The sequence below is a fragment of the Pristiophorus japonicus genome, chromosome 22 (assembly GCF_044704955.1).
Source record: "Pristiophorus japonicus isolate sPriJap1 chromosome 22, sPriJap1.hap1, whole genome shotgun sequence".
NCBI lineage: Eukaryota > Metazoa > Chordata > Chondrichthyes > Pristiophoridae > Pristiophorus > Pristiophorus japonicus.
Window position 1 is genome coordinate 65844182 of NC_091998.1, and position 19418 is coordinate 65863599.

The following is a 19418-nucleotide window of genomic DNA, read 5'->3' on the forward strand; positions in this document are numbered from 1 at the left end:
GCTGACGTGGATTGAGAACTGGTTGTCAGACAGGAAGCAAAGAGTAGGAGTAAATGGGTACTTTTCAGAATGGCAGGCAGTGACTAGTGGGGTACCGCAAGGTTCTGTGCTGGGGCCCCAGCTGTTTACACTGTACATTAATGATTTAGACGAGGGGATTAAATGTAGTATCTCCAAATTTGCGGATGACACTAAGTTGGGTGGCAGTGTGAGCTGCGAGGAGGATGCTATGAGGCTGCAGAGTGACTTGGATAGGTTAGGTGAGTGGGCAAATGAATGGCAGATGAAGTATAATGTGGATAAATGTGAGGTTATCCACTTTGGTGGTAAAAACAGAGAGACAGACTATTATCTGAATGGTGACAGATTAGGAAAAGGGAAGGTGCAACGAGACCTGGGTGTCATGGTACATCAGTCATTGAAGGTTGGCAATACATGTACAGCAGGCGGTTAAGAAAGCAAATGGCATGTTGGCCTTCATAGCGAGGGGATTTGAGTACAGGGGCAGGGAGGTGTTGCTACAGTTGTACAGGGCCTTGGTGAGGCCACACCTGGAGTATTGTGTACAGTTTTGGTCTCCTAACTTGAGGAAGGACATTCTTGCTATTGAGGAAGTGCAGCGAAGATTCACCAGACTGATTCCCGGGATGGTGGGACTGACCTATCAAGAAAGATTGGATCAACTGGGCTTGTATTCACTGGAGTTCAGAAGAATGAGAGGGGACCTCATAGAAACGTTTAAAATTCTGACGGGTTTAGACAGGTTAGATGCAGGAAGAATGTTCCCAATGTTGGGGAAGTCCAGAACCAGGGGTCACAGTCTAAGGATAAGGGGTAAGCCATTTAGGACCGAGATGAGGAGAAACTTCTTCACCCAGAGAGTGGTGAACCTGTGGAATTCTCTACCACAGAAAGTAGTTGAGGCCAATTCACTAAATATATTCAAAAAGGAGTAAGATGAAGTCCTTACTACTCGGGGGATCAAGGGGTATGGTGAGAAAGCAGGAAGGGGGTACTGAAGTTGCATGTTCAGCCATGAACTCATTGAATGGCGGTGCAGGCTAGAAGGGCTGAATGGCCTGCTCCTGCACCTATTTTCTATGTTTCTATGTTTCTATGTACTCATTGGAGTTTAGAAGACTGAGAGATGATCTTATTGAAATGTATAAGATTCTGAGGGGGCTTAACAGGGCAGTTGAAGAGAGGATGTTTCCCCTCGAGGTGGAATCTAGAACTAGGGAGCATAGTTTCAGAATAAAAGGTTGCATATTTAAAACGGAGATGAGGAGGAATTTCTTCTCTCAGAGGGTCGTGAATCTTTGGAATTCTCTGCCCCAGAGAGCTGTGGAGGCTGGGTCATTGAATATATTTAAGGTGGAGACAGATTGAATTTTGAACAATAAGGGAGTAGCAGGTTATGGGGAGCGGGCAGGGAAGTGGAGCTGAGGCCAAGATCAGATCAGCCATGATCTTATTGAATGGCGGAGCAGGTTCAAGGGGCTGTATGGCCGACTCCTGCTCCTATTGCTTATGTTCTATGTTCTATACTCTCAGTAAGGTGAACGTAAAGATGGGAAGTTCCAAATATTTTCTCTCTCCTGAAAAGACTGACTCTTACTGGTTCTGGTTCCATGGGCACTGGCAGTCCACTCTACTGAAGCTTATCCATGTGATCATTCCTTTGCCAGGCAATGTTGGCAGCTTATGGTTATTGGATTGACATAGGCCACGGAGAGCACGAGGACTCTGTGAAATACCGGCAACAAATGAAGGTACCACCAGAGAGCTCCACATTACAACAGTGACCACACTCCAAAAGTACTTCATTGCTGTAAAGCGCTTTGGGACGTCCGGTGGTCGTGAAAGGTGCTATATAAATGCAAGTCTTTCTTTCTTTCAGAGTCATAGGGAGACTACATTGTAGATTAGAGCTACTTTTTTTTTATTCGTTCCTGGGATGTGAGCAAGGCCGGCATTTATTGCCCATCCCCAATTGCCATTGAGAAGGTGGTGGTGAGCCGCCTTCTTGATCCGCTGCGTCAACAGCGGCAGCTGTAGGAGGCGTTGTGAGCTCGGCCGGCCGCTTGGGGGGCGGTAATTAAAGGCACTGTTGGTCAGGCAGGCCACAATTTTATTTTCACCCCATTGTGGTGCTTTTCACATTGTTTGCACGCCGCGATTGGCGAGCCCTGCGCTCCGTTAGAGAGCTTGGGGCTGATCCTCTCCGATCGCAGGTGCTGTCGCCGACCAGTTGAAGCTTTACCGTCAAACGACCTCAGCATTGGCCCTTCCCTTTAAGGGAGGGGAGGAGCCTCCGATCCCAGCGGTGCTGCATGGGACATCGTGCCGCGTTCTGCCGTTACCGCCCCTCTCGCTCCGATTAGTGCTCCAAGGGAAGTGGTGGCACTTGATTTAACGTTCCACCTCCTGGAGCGCTGAACCGGCAGTTCGTGTCGGCTTCACTTGCGTAGCGCCTGGCGATACTCTTGCACTCCGGCAAAACTTATCGTCCCAATTGCTGGCCCCATATAAGTTAACTGACGGGTACGTCACCAGGAACTGAAACTTAGCCTAAACCAACAAACCTCTCGATTGTAAATCCTGAACTGTTCCTCGAAGTGGGCCTCAAAAGCGAGTTTGTTTTCTTGATCACCTGCTCAAGAGAAAAGCAAATATTTAATTCCAGGATTTACGCTCACTTGTGTTAAAGAAATGATTACAACCATGGACTTTTGTTTTTTTGGTGAGGTTTGACCATCAGAATCCAAGATGTTACCGCTGACTGAGATGCAGAGTGAAGATCCCTTCGTCTCTCGGCCCCAAGCTCACAAAGGAACCACCGACTGCACCAGCCCAACACTTGGTCCCCACTTCCCCCTGTTCTGGCCCGTCAAACTGTGGCCAAACTTGTGCTGCACCCCACCCCCCCCGCCCCCTCCCCCGTCAGCCCGGGAGCTGGGTGGAGCCACACTCAGCCAGTAGACAGGAGCGTTCTGCGACGTCAGACCAAGGGTGAAAAGTAAAATAAATAAAATAAAAGCTGCAAGTGTGGAAAATGCAAAACATAAATATGAAATGCTGGAAACACGTAGCAGGGCACTCCATCTCGTGATTCCTGGGATGGCGGGATTGTCCTAGGAGGAGAGATTGAGTAGACTGGGCCGATATTCTCTAGAGTTTAGAAGAATGAGAGGTTCTCATTGAAACATATACAATTCTTACAGGGATTGACAGGGTAGATGCTGAGAGAATGTTTCCCCCGGGCTGGGGAGTCTAGAACCAGGGGTCACAGTCTCAGGATAAGGGGTCGGACATTTAGGACTGAGATGAGAAATGGAAACTGGATTGAGATTTGGGATTTGGGATTGGGATTGGGGATTTGCAATCGGGATATGCGATTGGGGATTGGGATTTGGGGATTTGGGATTTGGGATTTGGGATTGGAGATTGGGGATTTGGGATTGGGGATTTGGGATTGGGGATTGGGATTTGGGAATTGGGATTTGGACTTGGGGATTTGGGATTGGGATTTGGGGATTGGGATTTGGGGATTTGGGATTTGGGGATTGGGATTTGGGGATTGGGATTTGGACTTGGGGATTTGGGATTGGGATTTGGGATTGGGGTTTGGGATTTGGGATTTGGGATTTGGGATTGGGGATTGGGGATTTGGAATTGGGGGATTGGGATTTGGGGATTGGGATTTGGACTTGGGGATTTGGGATTGGGATTTGGGGATTGGGATTTGGGGATTTGGGATTTGGAGATTGGGATTTGGGGACCCTTGCAGCAGTCCGTAGATAGCAAGGAGCTGATTAGCTGGAGGATGCTCCCGGTAACTTACTCTTGAGCAGCTTGGGCCGAGGTTTGTATCGATAGCCTTGCTGGCTCCAAAATACGGGAACAGAGCCTCGGATCTGGACAAAGGACAGGATGTCGCTCCCGCTGTAGATGAGTTGCTCCGTCTCCACATAATTGGCCACGTTTCCGTCACAGTCGACGCCTCTGCGTTTGTACCGCATCCCTGTGGACCAATGGGACAGAAGAATCTCATTATTCCATCGCGGTTGTCATGGTGACTGAAGGCAGAGTGAAGTCAGTGGCGTCCCTTTGCCCCTTCTCACATCCCGTGCGCTGGGTCGCACGGAGCTCATTACCTGCACAGGGCAATACTGAGGGGTTGTCTTATGAGGAAAGGTTGAGCAGGTTGGGCCTGTACTCATTGGAGTTTAGAAGAATGAGAGGTGATCTTATTGAAAGGTATAAGGTTCTGAGGGGGCTGGACCGGGTAGATGCTGAGAGGGTGTTTCCCCTCGTGAGGGAATCTAGAACTAGGGAACATCAGAATAAAGGGTCGCCCATTTAAACCGGAGGTGAGGAGGAATTTCTTCTCTCAGAGGGCGGTGAATCTGTGGAATTCTCTGCCCCAGAGAGCTGTGGAGGCTGGGTCATTGAATATATTTAAGGTGGAGATAGACAGATTTTTGAACGATAAGGGAGCAGGCAGGGAGGTGGAGTTGAGGTCAGGATCAGATCAGCCATGATCTTATTGAATGGTGGGGCAGGCTCGATGGGCCGAATGGCCGACTCCTGCTCCTAATTCTTATGAGACCAAAAACTATGAAGCCATGGTTTGCAACCATCCACTTTTCACAAGGAAGATGTCATTTTCAGCCCCAATGATTTCACTCCTCACGTGGGGGTTGGGAACCCGTTGTTCTCGGAACAGCTGGCTTCACCCCTTCACGCACTGCGATATTACCCGGTTTATTGAGTTGTCATCTATTCTGTGACTCTGCCAGCTAACTTGAAGCTGTCCATCAGCTTTTCCAAGTTTTGTAGGTTGGTATATCTATATATATATATATATATGGGGATTGGGGTCAAGGTTCAAAATTCAGCCGTTATTGATGATAACTTTAACCGAGAAGACAAAGTAAATGAAGACGAAGAGATCAAGAGTTGCCAATTGTAGATTTGATTATAGGAAGCCACAGTATAGGGTGACTGAGGGATGTGAGGAGTTCCAGAGTAGTCAGGTCTTGGGAAAGAATGAGTTTGAGCATGACGCGATTTTATTTCAAAACTTGGAATAATAATTCAGAGCAATCATGTTGGCATCAGCAAAACTTTAGTTCATAGTGGCCTGAGGGCAGATAGTTAGTGAGCTGTCATGAGGCTCAATGCAGTGACATGACTGGACAATGCTGCCCAGAACATAGTGATATTCCTGGAGCAGGACCTCAAAATGTCACACCAAGGGGGATCTCCACACAGGGTGTCACACCAAGGGAGATCTCCTCAAAGGGTGTCACACCAAGGGAGATCCCCACACAGGGTGTCACACCAAGGGAGCTCCCCACACAGGGTGTCACACCAAGGGAGATCCCCACACAGGGTGTCACACCAAGGGAGATCTCCTCAAAGGGTGCCATACCAAGGGAGATCCCCACACAGGGTGTCACACCAAGGGAGATCCACACACAGGGTGTCACACCAAGGGAGCTCCCCACACAGGGTGTCACACCAAGAGAGATCCCCACACAGGGTGTCACACCAAGGGAGATCCCCACACAGGGTGTCACACCAAGGGAGATCTCCTCAAAGGGTGTCATACCAAGGGAGATCCCCACACAGGGTGTCACACCAAGGGAGCTCCCCACACAGGGTGTCACACCAAGGGAGATCCCCACACAGGGTGTCACACCAAGAGAGATCCCCACACAGGGTGTCACACCAAGTGAGATCCCCACACAGGGTGTCACACCAAGGAAGATCCCTACACAGGGTGTCACACCAAGGGAGATCCCCACACAGGGTGTCACACCAAGGGAGATCCCCACACATGGTGTCACACCAAGGGAGATCCCCACACAGGGTGTCACACCATGGGAGATCCCCACACAGGGTGTCACACCAAGGGAGATCTCCTCAAAGGGTCCCTCCTAGTTCTCTATGCACTGTGTGTCTGGTGTGTCCTGATGCCCCTTCCCCACAGCACTAGTTAACCTCCCCGTGAGGACATTGGTCCCAGTTCTGTTCAGGTGCAGCCCGCCCGGCTTGTGCAGATCCTTCTTGCCGCAGAACTGGTCCCAATGCCCCAGGAATCTGAAGCCCTCCCTCCTGCACCACTTCTGAAGCCCTGTGTTCACATGCACTATCTTCCTGTTTCTGTACTCACTGGCACTGGGAGTATTCCAGAGATTATCACCTCTGAAGTCTTGTTCTCTAATCTTTTTCCTGGCTCCTGAGACTCTGCCTGAAGGACCTCAATCCTTTTCCTGCCTATGTCGTGGGTTCCAACATGGACCACAACTTCTAGCTGTTCCCCTCCTTAATGTATTTGCTCCATGGGTTCTTTGCTTAAGAATTCATAGCAGCACATTGCTATTAAGAACTAGTTGGTTTATTAACAAAGGTTTAACAATTACACTACACGTTACCAGTTCATCCACCAGGCTCACAACCACCGGCCCCATCGTGGATCCCCCGAACCCAACTGGCTGGGGTTTTATTGAGTCTTGTGAACATCACGTGACTGGCTAAGCCACTCACAACTCAACAGCTCTGCCAACCTGTGAGCTTGCTCACAGGCGCATACATTACACCCTTTCCCGCGCAGAACGTTCTGCACCCACTCAGTGGGAGAACTCGACTCAAGCCGTCACTCGCGCTAGCATAAAACCACCTAACAAGGAATGACAGAGAGACACTAGTAAGTGCGCCAATGTTTCCTCTTGTGGTGAGACAGTTCAGTGCGCCTTCTCGTCAATACTAGGCTACCTCCTCGGTATCTGCTCCTTCGGGAGATGAGGACCAGCAGGAATTTTGAATCTGGCCAGGATAGGAGCTTCGCATCCAGCGGGTCATCGGAGAGAAGGGCCTCCTCTGCCAGGTACTTGGTGAAGCACGTGTGTATCTCCTCCAGCTGCACAAACCCCTGGATGATCGGGATGATCCACTGCTCTGCCATTGCGTTCTGGGGGGGGGGGAGGAGGTACAGAAAAAATGGTCAAGAGACAGAATAGGAAGGGAGTGGGGGAAAGAATGAGGGGGTGTGAGTAGGGGAGGGGTGAGAATAGAGGGAGGTGAATGGGGAAAGAATGAGGGGAATGCTAAGAGGATGTTTCCCCTCGTGGGGGAATCTAGAACTAGGGGGCATAGTCTCAGAATAAGGGGTCGCCCATTTAAAACAGAGATGAGGAGGAATTTCTTCTCTCAGAGGGTCGTGAATCTTTGAAATTCTCTGCTCCAGAGAACTGTGAAGGCTGGGTCATTGAATATATTTAATAATAATAATAACTTGTATTTACATAGCGCCTTTAAAGTAGTAAAATATCCCAGGGCGCTTCACAACAGTGTTACAGACAAACATAAATTTGACACCGAGCCACAGAAGAAATTAGGGCAGATGACCAAAAGCTTATTTGAAGAGGTAGGTTTAATGAGCATCTTAAAGGAGGAAAGAGAGGTAGAGAGGCGGAGCGGTTTAGGGAGGGAGTTCCAGAGCTTAGGGCCCAGGCAACAGAAGGCACGGCCACCGATGGTTGAGCGATTATAATCAGGGATGGTCAAGAGGCCAGAGTTTGAGGAACGCAGACATCTTGTGGGATTGTGAGGCTGAAAAAGATTACAGAGATAGGGAGGGGTGAGGCCATGGAGGGATTTGTAAATAAGGATGAGAATTTTGAAATCGAGGCATTGTTTAACTGGGAGCCAGTGTAGGTCAGAGAGCACAGGGGTGAGCGGGACTTGGTGCGGGTTAGTACACGGGTGAGATAAACAGATTTGTGAACGATAAGGGAGTCGAGGGTTATGGGGAGCGGGCAGGAAAGTGGAGCTGAGGCCAAGATTGGATCAGCTGTGATCTTATTGAATGGCGGAGCAGGCTCGAGGGGCCAAATGGCCGACTCCTGCTCCTATTTCTTATGTTCTTATGTAGCAATGCGGGGGGCGGGAGGGGGAGGGGGAAACAGTGCATACAAAGCGGGATGGCCCAGGCAGACTGAGCACTAAACGACAGAGGAGAAGGCCCCAAGTTCGATCCCTGACTCGGGTTATTCGGCCCCAGCCAAGGCAGCAGTCGGTTGCTCGGGTTGGCTTTAGCACCCTGGACCAGTGAGCGGGAGAAAGACCAGCAGGCTTCCAGCTGGACGTGCACGAGTGTGAATATTAGGCGAGGATAGCTTTGGGCTGGGCCGCGCTGCACTCCACAGCTCAATAGCCCGCTGACATTCACCATCTCGGCTTAATCGCGAAGCGTCAAGAAGTATTGGTCTCTTCTGCCCTGGCCCACTCCCATCCCCGCCCAGAAATTTACAAACACCCGCCAATCTTAAAGAGTCCATTATTAAAGAAGCAGTAGCAGGACATTTGGAAAAGCAAAATTCGGTCAGGCAGAGTCAGCATGGATTTCTGAAGGGGAAGTCATGTTTGACAAATTTGCTGGAATTCTTTGAGGATGTAACGAACAGGGTGGATAAAGGGGAACCAGTGGATGTGGTGTATTTGGACTTCCAGAAGGCATTTGACAAGGTGCCACATAAAAGGTTACTGCACAAGATAAAAGTTCACGCGGTTGGGGGTAATATATTAGCATGGATAGAGGATTGGCTAACTAACAGAGAGTCGGGATAAATGGTTCATTCTCTGGTTGGCAACCAGTAACTAATGGGGTGCCGCAGGGATCAGTGCTGGGGCCCCAACTATTTACAATTTATATTAACGACTTGGAAGAAGGGACTGAGTGTAACGTAGCCAAGTTTGCTGACGATACAAAGATGGGAGAAAAAGCAATGTGTGAGGAGGACACAAAAAATCTGCAAATGGACATAGACAGGCTAAGTGAGTGGGCAAAAATTTGGCAGATGGAGTATAATGTTGGAAAGTGTGAGGTCATGCACTTTGGCAGAAAAAAATCAAAGAGCAAGTTATTATTTAAATGGTGAAATATTGCAAAGTGCCGCAGTACAGCGGGACCTGGGGGTACTTGTGCATGAAACACAAAAGGATAGTATGCAGGTACAGCAAGTGATCAGGAAGGCCAATGGAATCTTGGCCTTTATTGCAAAGGGGATGGAGTATAAAAGCAGGGAAGTCTTGCTACAGCTATATAGGATATTAGTGAGGCCACACCTGGAATACTGCATGCAGTTTTGGTTTCCATATTTACGAAAGGATATACTTGCTTTGGAGGCAATTCAGAGAAGGTTCACTCGGTTGATTCCGGGGATGAGGGAGTTGACTTATGAGGAAAGGTTGAGTAGGTTGGGCTTCTGCTCATTGGAATTCAGAAGAATGAGAGGTGATCTTATTGAAATGTATAAGATTATGAGGGTGCTTGACAAGGTGGATGCAGAGAGGATGTTTCCACTGATGGGGGAGACTAGAACTAGAGGGCATAATCTTAGAATAAGGGGCCGCTCATTTAAAACTGAGATGAGGAGGAATTTCTTCTCTCAGAGGGTTGTAAATCTGTGGAATTCGCTGCCTCAGAGAGCTGTGGATGCTGGGACATGGAATAAATTTAAGACAGTTTCTTAAACGATAAGGTAATAAGGGATTATGGGGAGCGGGCAGGGAAGTGGAGCTGAGTCTCTGATCAGATCAGCCATGATCATATTAAATGGCGGAGCAGGCTCGAGGGGCCATATGGCCTACTCCTGCTCCTATTCCTATTTCTTATGTTCTTAATCTGCAAACTTCCCTTTCCACCAGGAGCAAACATAACTGACGTCAGGATTTACAGCAATTAGTCGAGGTGGTCTTAAAGGGGCAGGCCACAAAACCACACCCTCCAACATACTGTGAGCAATGATGCAGGAGAAACCCAAGGTGCACTTTAAATTTGCCCTCACAGACAAAAGAAGCAGACAGGATACAAGGTACCAGCCACAGACCAATCACCAATCATACCTTCCCCTCAAGCAGGTCTCGAATCATATATTTGTTCCAGAAAAATCTATCATCAGCCTAAATAAAGTAGAAACACATGCGTTTTAGAGAATCATCTTTGTTTTTAAAAAACACAACTGATTTGCCGTGTGTCCCCTCTTTGATCACTGTGGAAGTGCCGCCCCGAGGTGAGGGGGTAGGCACGGGACCTCTGCCCACTTGTGCCAGTGTGGCTCCCCGTTGGGAGGTGTGTGGGAGCAGGTGGGGGTGAATCTCTCTCGGACATTCTCACCGTCACTGGTTCTCTGCTTCTTGTTAAACCAGACGTTAAACCGAGGCCCCGTCTGCTCTCTCGGGTGGAATAAACGATCCCTTGGCACTACTTCGAAGAACAGGGGAGTTATCCCCGGTGTCCTGGGGCCAATATTTATCCCTCAATCCACATAACAAAAACAGATTATCTGGTCACTATCACATTGCTGTATGTGGGAGCTTGCTGTGCGCAAATTGGCTGCCGTGTTTCCCACATTACAACAGTGACTACACTTCAAAAGTACTTCATTGGCTGTAAAGCACTTTGAGACGTCCGGTGGTCATGAAAGGCGCTATATAAATGCAAATCTTTCTTTTTTTTCCCTCTTGCTCTCATGAGTAAGTAAAAAAGAACAAAAGACTTGCATTTATATAGCGCCTTTCATGACCACCGGATGTCTCAAAGCCAATGAAGTAATTTTGGAGTGTAGTCACAGTTGTAATGTGAGAAACGCGGCAGCCAATTTGCGCACAGCAAGCTCCCACAAACAACGACGCGATAATGACCAGATAATCTGTTTTTGTTATGATGATTGAGGGACAAATATTGGCCAAGACAACGGGGATAATTCCCTGCCTTCTTCAAAATAGTGCCCTGGGATCTTTCACATCCACCTGAGAGGGCAGACGGGGCCTCGGTTTAACGTCTGCTCCAAAAGACGGCACCTCTGACACTGCGGCACTCCCTCAGCATTGCCTAGATTTATGTGTCAGCCTAGATTTATGTGCTCAAGTCTCTGGAGTGGGATTTGAACCCACAACCTTCTGACTCAGAGGGGACGTCACTTGTGCAGAGCATCAGGCTGGGCTTGAGCAGTTCTGAGAACAGTGGAGACATTGATTTGATTCCCTCTGGGAGTATTTTAGCCGAACTTTCCCTCGTGACATTACGGGTTGAGAAGATTCTATCTCAATTGAGGAGGAAGTGGGCTTGATAAGAAAAAAAAAACCTAGCGTTTATATATCACTTTTCACGATCTGAAATGTCACAAAGCGCTTCGCAGCCAATAAATTATTCATGAAAGCAAAATACTACGGATGCTGGAAATCTGAAATAAAAACAGAAAATGCTGGAAATCTCAGCGGGTCAGGCAGCATGTGTGGAGAGAGAAACAGAGTTAACGTTTCAGGTCGGTGACCTTCCGGCAGAACTGGTTTTTTTCCCAATTATTTGTGAAGTTTAGTCAGTTGTAATGTTGGCAAACCCAGCAGTCAATTTGTGCACAGCAAGATCCCACAAACAGCAACCGGATTAAAGACCGTTCATCTGTGTTTTTTTAGGCGTGGTTGAGGGATTAATATTGGCCAGGACACTGGGAGAACTCCCCTGCTCTTCTGCGCAATATAAACCTGGGAAGGTTGACGGGGCCTCGGTTTAGATTATGTGCTTAAATCTACGAACATACGAACAATGACAGACCGGTCAAGATCATCTGGACCATTGAGCCTGTCCAAACACAATTTCCATACCTTGCATGTAACAAAGTATACTCTGCACCATTCCCAAAACCATGTGATCTCCTGGGAGAGGCGAAAAACCAGATTAAAAAACCCATGCCCTTTTGGGGAGAAAATAAATCTGGGATATTCCTCTCCGACCCATCTAGGCAATAGAAACAGAGTCCAGGAGATCACTGGGGCCCTGAATTCCTTGCAGTACCTACCTTCTGCAAGAGCTGATCTCTGCCCCAGCCAGAAACATTTCCTGAAATCTTTGGACTGGGGCTTGAGGCTACGACCTCTGATGCAGAGAGTGCTACAGAGTGAGCCAAGCTGACACACAATGGGCCGAATGGAACTTGTTTTCTCACTGCAAGTTCCCCTTACCCACCTGACTCTCAGCAGCAGACGGCGCCTATCGACCAAGGTAAAACATCGGAGCGGGGGGCAATTCGGAGCGGGGCGCGGAATGACTGTGCTGGCACAAGATGGGCAACTGGGCACAGGGGCAGCCTGACACGCTGAGGACACGAGTGCGAGACAACATTGGAAAAAAAAACGGTGACAACGGTTGCCCTCTGACCCTTGCCCACGACGGTGACCCTTCTCTGTCTTTCTCGTTGACGTACTGCCGCTGGGCGGAGTTGCTGATGTCGTAGGTCAGGCTGTAGTAGAAGGAGTCGGAACTGGTGAACATGTTGACGAGTTCTTCCAACAGACGGCGTGCCAGTTTCTCATCGCCGCTCAACTGGGAGACAGAAAGCGTGGGGGTTAGTCCGGTCAGGCGGGGAACGGGTCAGAACCGACGGCGGTGCTGTCGAGAGCGAGGCTGAGGGGGAAAGATGGCGTAAGCAGTTCAGAGAAGGTTCACTCGGTTGATTCCAGGGATGAGGGGGTTGACTTATGAGGAAAGGTCGAGTAGGTTGGGCCTCTACTCATTGGAATTCAGAAGAATGAGAGGTGATCTTATCGAAACGTATAAGATTATGAGGGGGCTTGACAAGGTGGATGCAGAGAGGATGTTCACACTGATGGGGGAGACTAGAACTAGGGGGCATAATCTTAGAATAAGGGGCCGCCCATTTAACACTGAGATGAGGAGAAATTTCTTCTCTCAGAGTGCTGTAAATCTGTGGAATTCGCTGCCTCAGAGAGCTGTGGAAGCTGGGACATTGAATAAATTTAAGACTGAAATAGACAGTTTCTTAACCGATAAGGGGATAAGGGGTTATGGGGAGCGGGCGGGGAAGTGGAGCTGAGTCCATGATCGGATCAGCCATGATCTTATTAAATGGCGGAGTAGGCTCGAGGGGCCATATGGCCAACTCCTGCTCCTATTTCTTATGTTCTTATGTTATCGCACTAGCAATCCAGAGGATGTCAGTGATGTTTAAGGGCCAGTGTTTAATCGATGCCCACAGTTGGGCTTGTTGCAGCAACTGGTATGTTGGCCTTTATTACAAGAGCATTTGAGTCTAAGAGTAAAGATGCCTTACTGCAATTATATAGGGCCCTGGTGAGACCACACCTGGAGTATTGTGCACAGTTTTGGTCTCCTTACCTAAGGAAGGATATACTTGCCAAGACGGAACGCAACGAAGGTTCACCAGACTGATGCCTGGGATGGGGGATTGTCCTATGAGGAGAGATTGAGTAGACTAGGCCGATATTCTCTGGAGTTTAGAAGAATGAGAGGTGATCTCATTGAAACATACAACATTCTTACAGGGCTTGAGAGGGTAGATGCAGGGAGGATGTTTCCCCCGGGCTGGGGAGTCTAGAACCAGGGGTCACAGTCTCAGGATAAGGGGTCGGCCATTTAGGACTGAGATGAGGAGGAATTTCTTCACTCAGAAGGTGGTGAATCTTTAGAATTCTCTGCCCCAGAGGTCTGTGGAGGCTCAGTCTTTGAGTATATTCAAGACAGAGATCGATAGATTTTTGGATATTAAAGGAATCAAGGGATATGGGGATAGTGCAGTAAAGTGGAGTTGAGGTAGAAGATCAGCCGTGATCTCATTGAATGCCGGAGCAGGCTCGAGGGGCCGAATAGACTACTCCTGCTCCTAATTCTTATGTTCTTATGTTTTCCACCCCCTGCTGCGGCCAAAACCAAACAGGATGCGAACTACAGGTGAGATAGCAGCTTATGTCTTTTTGTTGACACACGGAAAACCTTAACAACTAATTCAGTAGAAAGAAACAAAAGCATGGGTCTCTAGGTAGGAATGCTGAGATAAACCAAAAAACAGAAAGACTTGCATTTCTATAGCACATTTCATGACCTCAGGACGTCCCAAAGTGCTTAACAGCCAATGAAGTACTTTTTGAAGTGTCTGTTGCAAAGCAGGAAATGCGGCAGCCAACTTGCACAGCAAGGTCCCAAAGCAGCAATTGGATGATGACCAGATCATCCATAACCCAAATGGGACCATAGAATTATTGAATGGTTACAGCACAGGAGGAGGCCATTCAGCCCATCGAGCCCGTGCCGGCTCTCTGCAAGAGCACCTCACCTGCCCTTTCCCCGTAGCCCGACAATTCTTTTTCCTTCAGGTACTTATCCAATTCCCTTTTGCAAGCCACGATTGAGTCTGCCTCCAACACCCTCTCAGGCAGCGCATTCCAGATCCTAACCACTCGCTGCGTAAAAACGTTTTCCTCATGTCGCCTTTGGTTCTTCTGCCAATCGCCTTAAATCTTCTGGTCCCCGACCCTTCCACCAATGGGAACAGTTTCTCTCTCTCTACTCTATCCAGACCCCTCATGATTTTGAACACCTCGATCAAATCTCATCTCAACCTTCTCTGCTCCAAGGAGAACAACCCCAGCTTCTCCAGTCTATCCACGTCATTGAAGTCCCTCATCCCTGGAACCATTCTTGTAAATCTTTTCTGCTCCCTCTCTAAGGCCTTGACATCCTTCCAAAAATGTGGTGCCCAGAATTGGACACAATACTCCAGTTGAGGCTGAACCAGTGTTTTATACAGGTCCATCATAACTTCCTTGCTTTTGTACTCCATGCCTCTATTTATGAAGCCCAGGATCTGTAAGCTTTTTAACCGCTTTCTCAACCTGCCCTGCCATCGTCAACAATTTGTGCCCATATACCCCCAGGTCTCTCTGTTCCTGCACCCCCTTTAGGACTGTACCCTTTAGTTTATATTGCCTCTCCTTGTTCTTTCGACCAAAATATAGCACTTTGCACTTTTCTGTATTAAACTTCATCTGCCACGTGTCTGCCCATCCCACCAGCCTGTCTCTTCCTGAGGTTTATCCCTCTCCTCCTCACTGTTCACTATATTTCCAAGTTTTGTGTCATCTGCAGATTTTGAAATAGTGCCCTGTACACCCAAGTCCAAGTCATTAATTATACATCAAGAAAAGCAGTGGTCCCAGTCCCGACCCCTGGGGAACACCACTGTATACCGTCCTCCAGTCTGAGAAACAGCCATTCACCCCTACTCTCTGTTTCCTGTCACTGAGACAATTCCGTATCCATGTCCCTTTTATTCCATGGGCTTCAACTTTGCTGCAAGCCTATTATGTGGCACTTTATCAAACGCCTTTTGGAAATCCATGTACACCACGTCAACCGCATTGCCCTCATCAACCCTCTCTGTTACCTCATCAAAAAACCCGATCAATTTGGTTAAACACGATTTGCCTTTAACAAATCCGTGCTGGCTTTCTTTAATTAATCCACATTTGTCCAAGTGACTGTTAATTTTGTCGCGGAATATATTTTCTGAAAGCTCCCTCACGACCGAGGTTAAACTGACCAGCCTGCAGTTGCTGGGTTTATCCTTACACACTTTTTTGAACAAGGGTGTAACATTTGCAATTCTCCAATCCTCTGGCACCACTCCCGTATCTATGGAGGATTGGAATATTATGACCAGTACCTCAGCAATTTCCACCTTTACTTCCCTCAGCATCCTAGGATGCATCCCATCTGGTCCTGGTGACTTATCTACTTTAAGCACAGCGAGCCTTTCTAGTACCTCCTCTTTATCATTTTTCATCCCATCCAGTATCTCAACTGCCTCCTCTTTCACTGTGACTTTGGCAGCATCCCCTTCCTTGGTGAAGACAGATGCAGAGTATTCATTTAGTACCTCAGCCATACCCTCTGCCTCCATGTGTGGGTCTCCATTTTGGTCCCTAATTGACCCCACCCCTCCTCTTACTACCCATTAATTAGAGTTTCATTTTCCTGCCTCTTTCTGTGGAACTCAGTATTGCATGGGAGAGTCAGCCCAGATTTTATTGCTCAAGTCTCTGACTTGAACCCAGCCCCTTGTGACTCAGAGGGGAAATTGCTGCCACTAAGCCTCGCAAAATAGCACCAGTACAAATGCGGTAACAGGCCAATCAGAGATGGAGCAGGCACCGCTGGGCTATGAATCCAGGACCTCCTGTTTGCTTTGGCCAACTAGGCCATGGTGCCAAGATTAACACCAAAGTTGGGGAAACACCAAGGGACACAAGAGGTCTGGGCGCCAAGGTGCCTTGGCAAAGGCTTGTGAGAGGCCCGGCTGTCCCTGCTCTCGCCCCAGGGATGTTGCATGGCATTGGGAGACGGGAGGAGGGAAAACAGCAAAGGGAATGGAGAGGTGAGGAGCACATTACCTGCCGCTTGATCGAAGAATTTGTCGGGGAACTTTTGTGAATGGTCTCACTCGAGTCAGAAGAAAACTTCGGATGTGTTTTGCAAAACTGGAACACGAACATAGGAATAATGACGGACAGGTGAAAACCTTCTGGTCCAAGATACAGTTACACAGCTGCCATTTAACCCCGGGGTCATTTACTGTGGGGCTGATCTTCATCACCCTCTCGACCCATTTACACCGCTAAACGGGATAGGAGTGGGACCAAGGTCAGGGAGAAAGATCCCGCAAGCTATCAATGGAAATCCACCTAACCCGATTTTCTGGGAGGGCTTTGGTTTAGGTAGAAATCAGTGAGGGCTTCCTCATAAATATTTGGGCAATAGGGCTCCAGTGACAATGCCACTGCCCCATGTTCATGTCAATCAGCATTGCCCACCCACTCCCCTTCCTCAAACCATGGGATGGGGGTGGTGGCCATTATACCGCAGCTTAAAAGGCATGCTTACTTACAGGGAAAGCTAGAATCAGTTCTAGCACCCAAAGTTCCTTCAGCCTGGAGTGCATTGGTCTCTTGGCTGCTCTGCGGTTCAATAAAATTATCAGCGCTGGCCACGCCTGACTAGAAAACCTGACTGGACCTTCCACCAATGTCTTCAGGCACGTGGAACAGGGGTTCCACCCATTGTCTGCCACCCATTGCCTGCCACCCATTGCCTGCCCATCTCTCGACCACCGCCCAAAGCTCATCCGATCTGTGTTCCATTCCAAGATCAGCCCCTGTCGGTTTCTCCCCTGGAATAACATTATTCACAGGAGGTGGGCTTCGCTGGCAAGGCCATTCCTAAGTGCCCTTGAGAAGGTGGTGGTGTGCCATCTTCTTGAACACAACTGAATGGCATGCCAGGCCATTGCACAGGGCAGTTAAGAGTGGGCTTGGAGTCACAGAGGCCAGACCGGGTAAGGGCAGCAGATTTCCTTCCCTAAAGGGACATTAGGGAACCAGATGGGCTTCAATAACAACCTGGTAGTTACATGGTGGCCATTATTGACACTAGCTTGATTGTTCCAGATTTGTTTAATTAACTGAATATAAATTCCCCAGCTGCCGTGGTGGGATTGAACTCATGTCCACAGACCATTAGTCTAGGCCTCTGGATTACTGGCCCAGTAACATGACCATTGAGCTACCGTTCCTGTGCCTTTGTCGACTGGATCAATTTGCCATCTCGTTAACATTAGTTGGGTCGCCTTCTTCTCTTTTCCAAAACGGCAAAAATTTGTAGTGCATCTCACTGACAGAAACGTTATCCTCAAGGCGTCCACACAGTTGTGAGAAGAAAATCGGAAAAAATAGAAACATAGAAATTTACAGGGCAGAAGGAGGCCATTTCGGCCCTTCGTGTCCACGCCGGCCGACAAAGAGCCGCACGGCCCTCGGTCAGCAGCCCTGAAGGTTACATATAAACCTATGAACAATGAACAATGATGGAAAGGTAAAGAGCACCCAGCCCAACCAGTCCGCCTCACACAACTGCGACACCCCTTATACTGAAACATTCTACACTCCACCCCAACCGGAGCCATGTGATCTCCTGGGAGAGGCAAAAACCAGATTAAAACCCAGGCCAATTGGGAAAAAAATCTGGGGAAATTCCTCTCCGACCCATCCAGGCGATCGAAATTAGTCTAGGAGATCACTCTGACCGTATTCTATTCCCTGCAGTACTTACCATCGTATCTGCGCTAGCCAACAAAAGGTTATCCAGTCTAATCCCACTTACCAGCTCTAGGTCCATAACCCTGCAGGTTACTGCACTTTAAGTGCCCATCCAACCATCTCTTAAATGTGGTGAGGGTTTCTGCATCCACCACCCTTCCAGGCAGCGAGTTCCAGATCCCCACAACCCTCTGTGTGAAGAAGCCCCCCCTCAAATCCCCTCTAAACCTTCCATCAACCACCTTAAAACTATGCCCCCTCGTAATTGACCTCTCCACCAAGGGAAGTAGGCCCTTGCTATCCACTATATCCAGGCCCCTCAAAATGTTATACACCTCAATGAGGTCTCCTCTCAGCCTCCTCTGTTCCAATGAGAACAAACCCAGCCTATCCAATCTGTCCTCATAGCTAAGATTCTCCAGTCCAGGCAGCATCCTAGGAAAGACACTGAGCCAAAGGAAGCACGGTAGGCAGGATAACCAGAGGCTTGGTCAAAAGGTGGGTTTTAAGGCGGGTCTTAAAGGAGGCGAGGAAAGTGGGGCGATCGAGGGGTTTAGAGGAGGAATTCCAGAGTGTGGGGCTGAAGCAGCTGCAGGCACGTTAACGGCGGTACAAACTAAATTTCGGCCCCTAAAGTCAGGATCTGACAAAGTCACTCGGAACCCGGCTATATTACAAGGCTGGACAGCAAGGTTCGAGAACCCAGTGCCCGCTTTGTTAGGACCACCAGGCATGATGGAGGCCATCCGCTGCCCATGGGATCATAGCCCAATGTCAAGCTCCAACCTTCACGGAGGGAAAAGATCGGATGAGGAACAAAGCAGAGAATTAACTTTGGAGCATATCCAGACACCCCATCCCATCAACCATCTCGGCGTGGGAGGGCTTGGGCCTCAACAACACCAATACCACAGGGTGGGGGGCAGCGCCAAATATAAAACACGGGTTAAAACAATCAGACGTTTGGTGATAATACTTTTCATTTTTACCTCAAGTTTCAGGTCCAAGGGTTCAGTGCTAGTCAGTGGTATCACTGCCACTTTGTTGATCTTATACATCTGGTGTCTCCCAAGAACTGTACCGACAAGGCCCTTCTGTAGAATGAGGATCAGGAAGCATTCTAAATCTACAAAAATAACAATGAACAGCCTCACAGATACACCTTCTAGTTCCGATTTTCAAATGGGGTTATATTTTCCCTTCTCCCGTCGGGCTCTCTTGTCCCATTACGTGGGCCCCAAATGCCCACCGTTTGTGACATCCGTAAATGGCAATCGCTATGTGGCTGCTGAGAGCTATATAACTCTCCCTCTCATTCTGCCCGCCTCTCTTGGATCTGCTTAGTTTCCACTTCCCGCGTGGGGTGCAAATTCTGCCCCTATACGGCACGGCAGACTGATGCACCATCATACTGCCCCAGCCTATGCATGGGGATTATT

The 19418-nt window shown here is 48.6% G+C and overlaps 1 protein-coding gene across 1 annotated transcript in view; it reads right to left on the minus strand.

Moving 5' to 3' along the window:
• The window catches only part of LOC139234658 (phosphatidylinositide phosphatase SAC2-like), a 51813-nt gene extending 32776 nt beyond the window's left edge, over positions 1 to 19037 (minus strand). Inside the window, exons 1-7 of the mRNA XM_070865339.1 lie at positions 18969 to 19037; positions 16279 to 16365; positions 12230 to 12394; positions 9916 to 9972; positions 6784 to 6979; positions 3845 to 4024; positions 2586 to 2653 (exon numbers count right to left, since the gene is read on the minus strand). Of these exons, the coding sequence (XP_070721440.1) occupies positions 2586 to 2653; positions 3845 to 4024; positions 6784 to 6979; positions 9916 to 9972; positions 12230 to 12394; positions 16279 to 16365; positions 18969 to 19037 (822 nt within the window). The remainder of the gene's footprint in view (positions 1 to 2585; positions 2654 to 3844; positions 4025 to 6783; positions 6980 to 9915; positions 9973 to 12229; positions 12395 to 16278; positions 16366 to 18968) is intronic.
• Between the last annotated feature and the right edge of the window lie 381 nt (positions 19038 to 19418).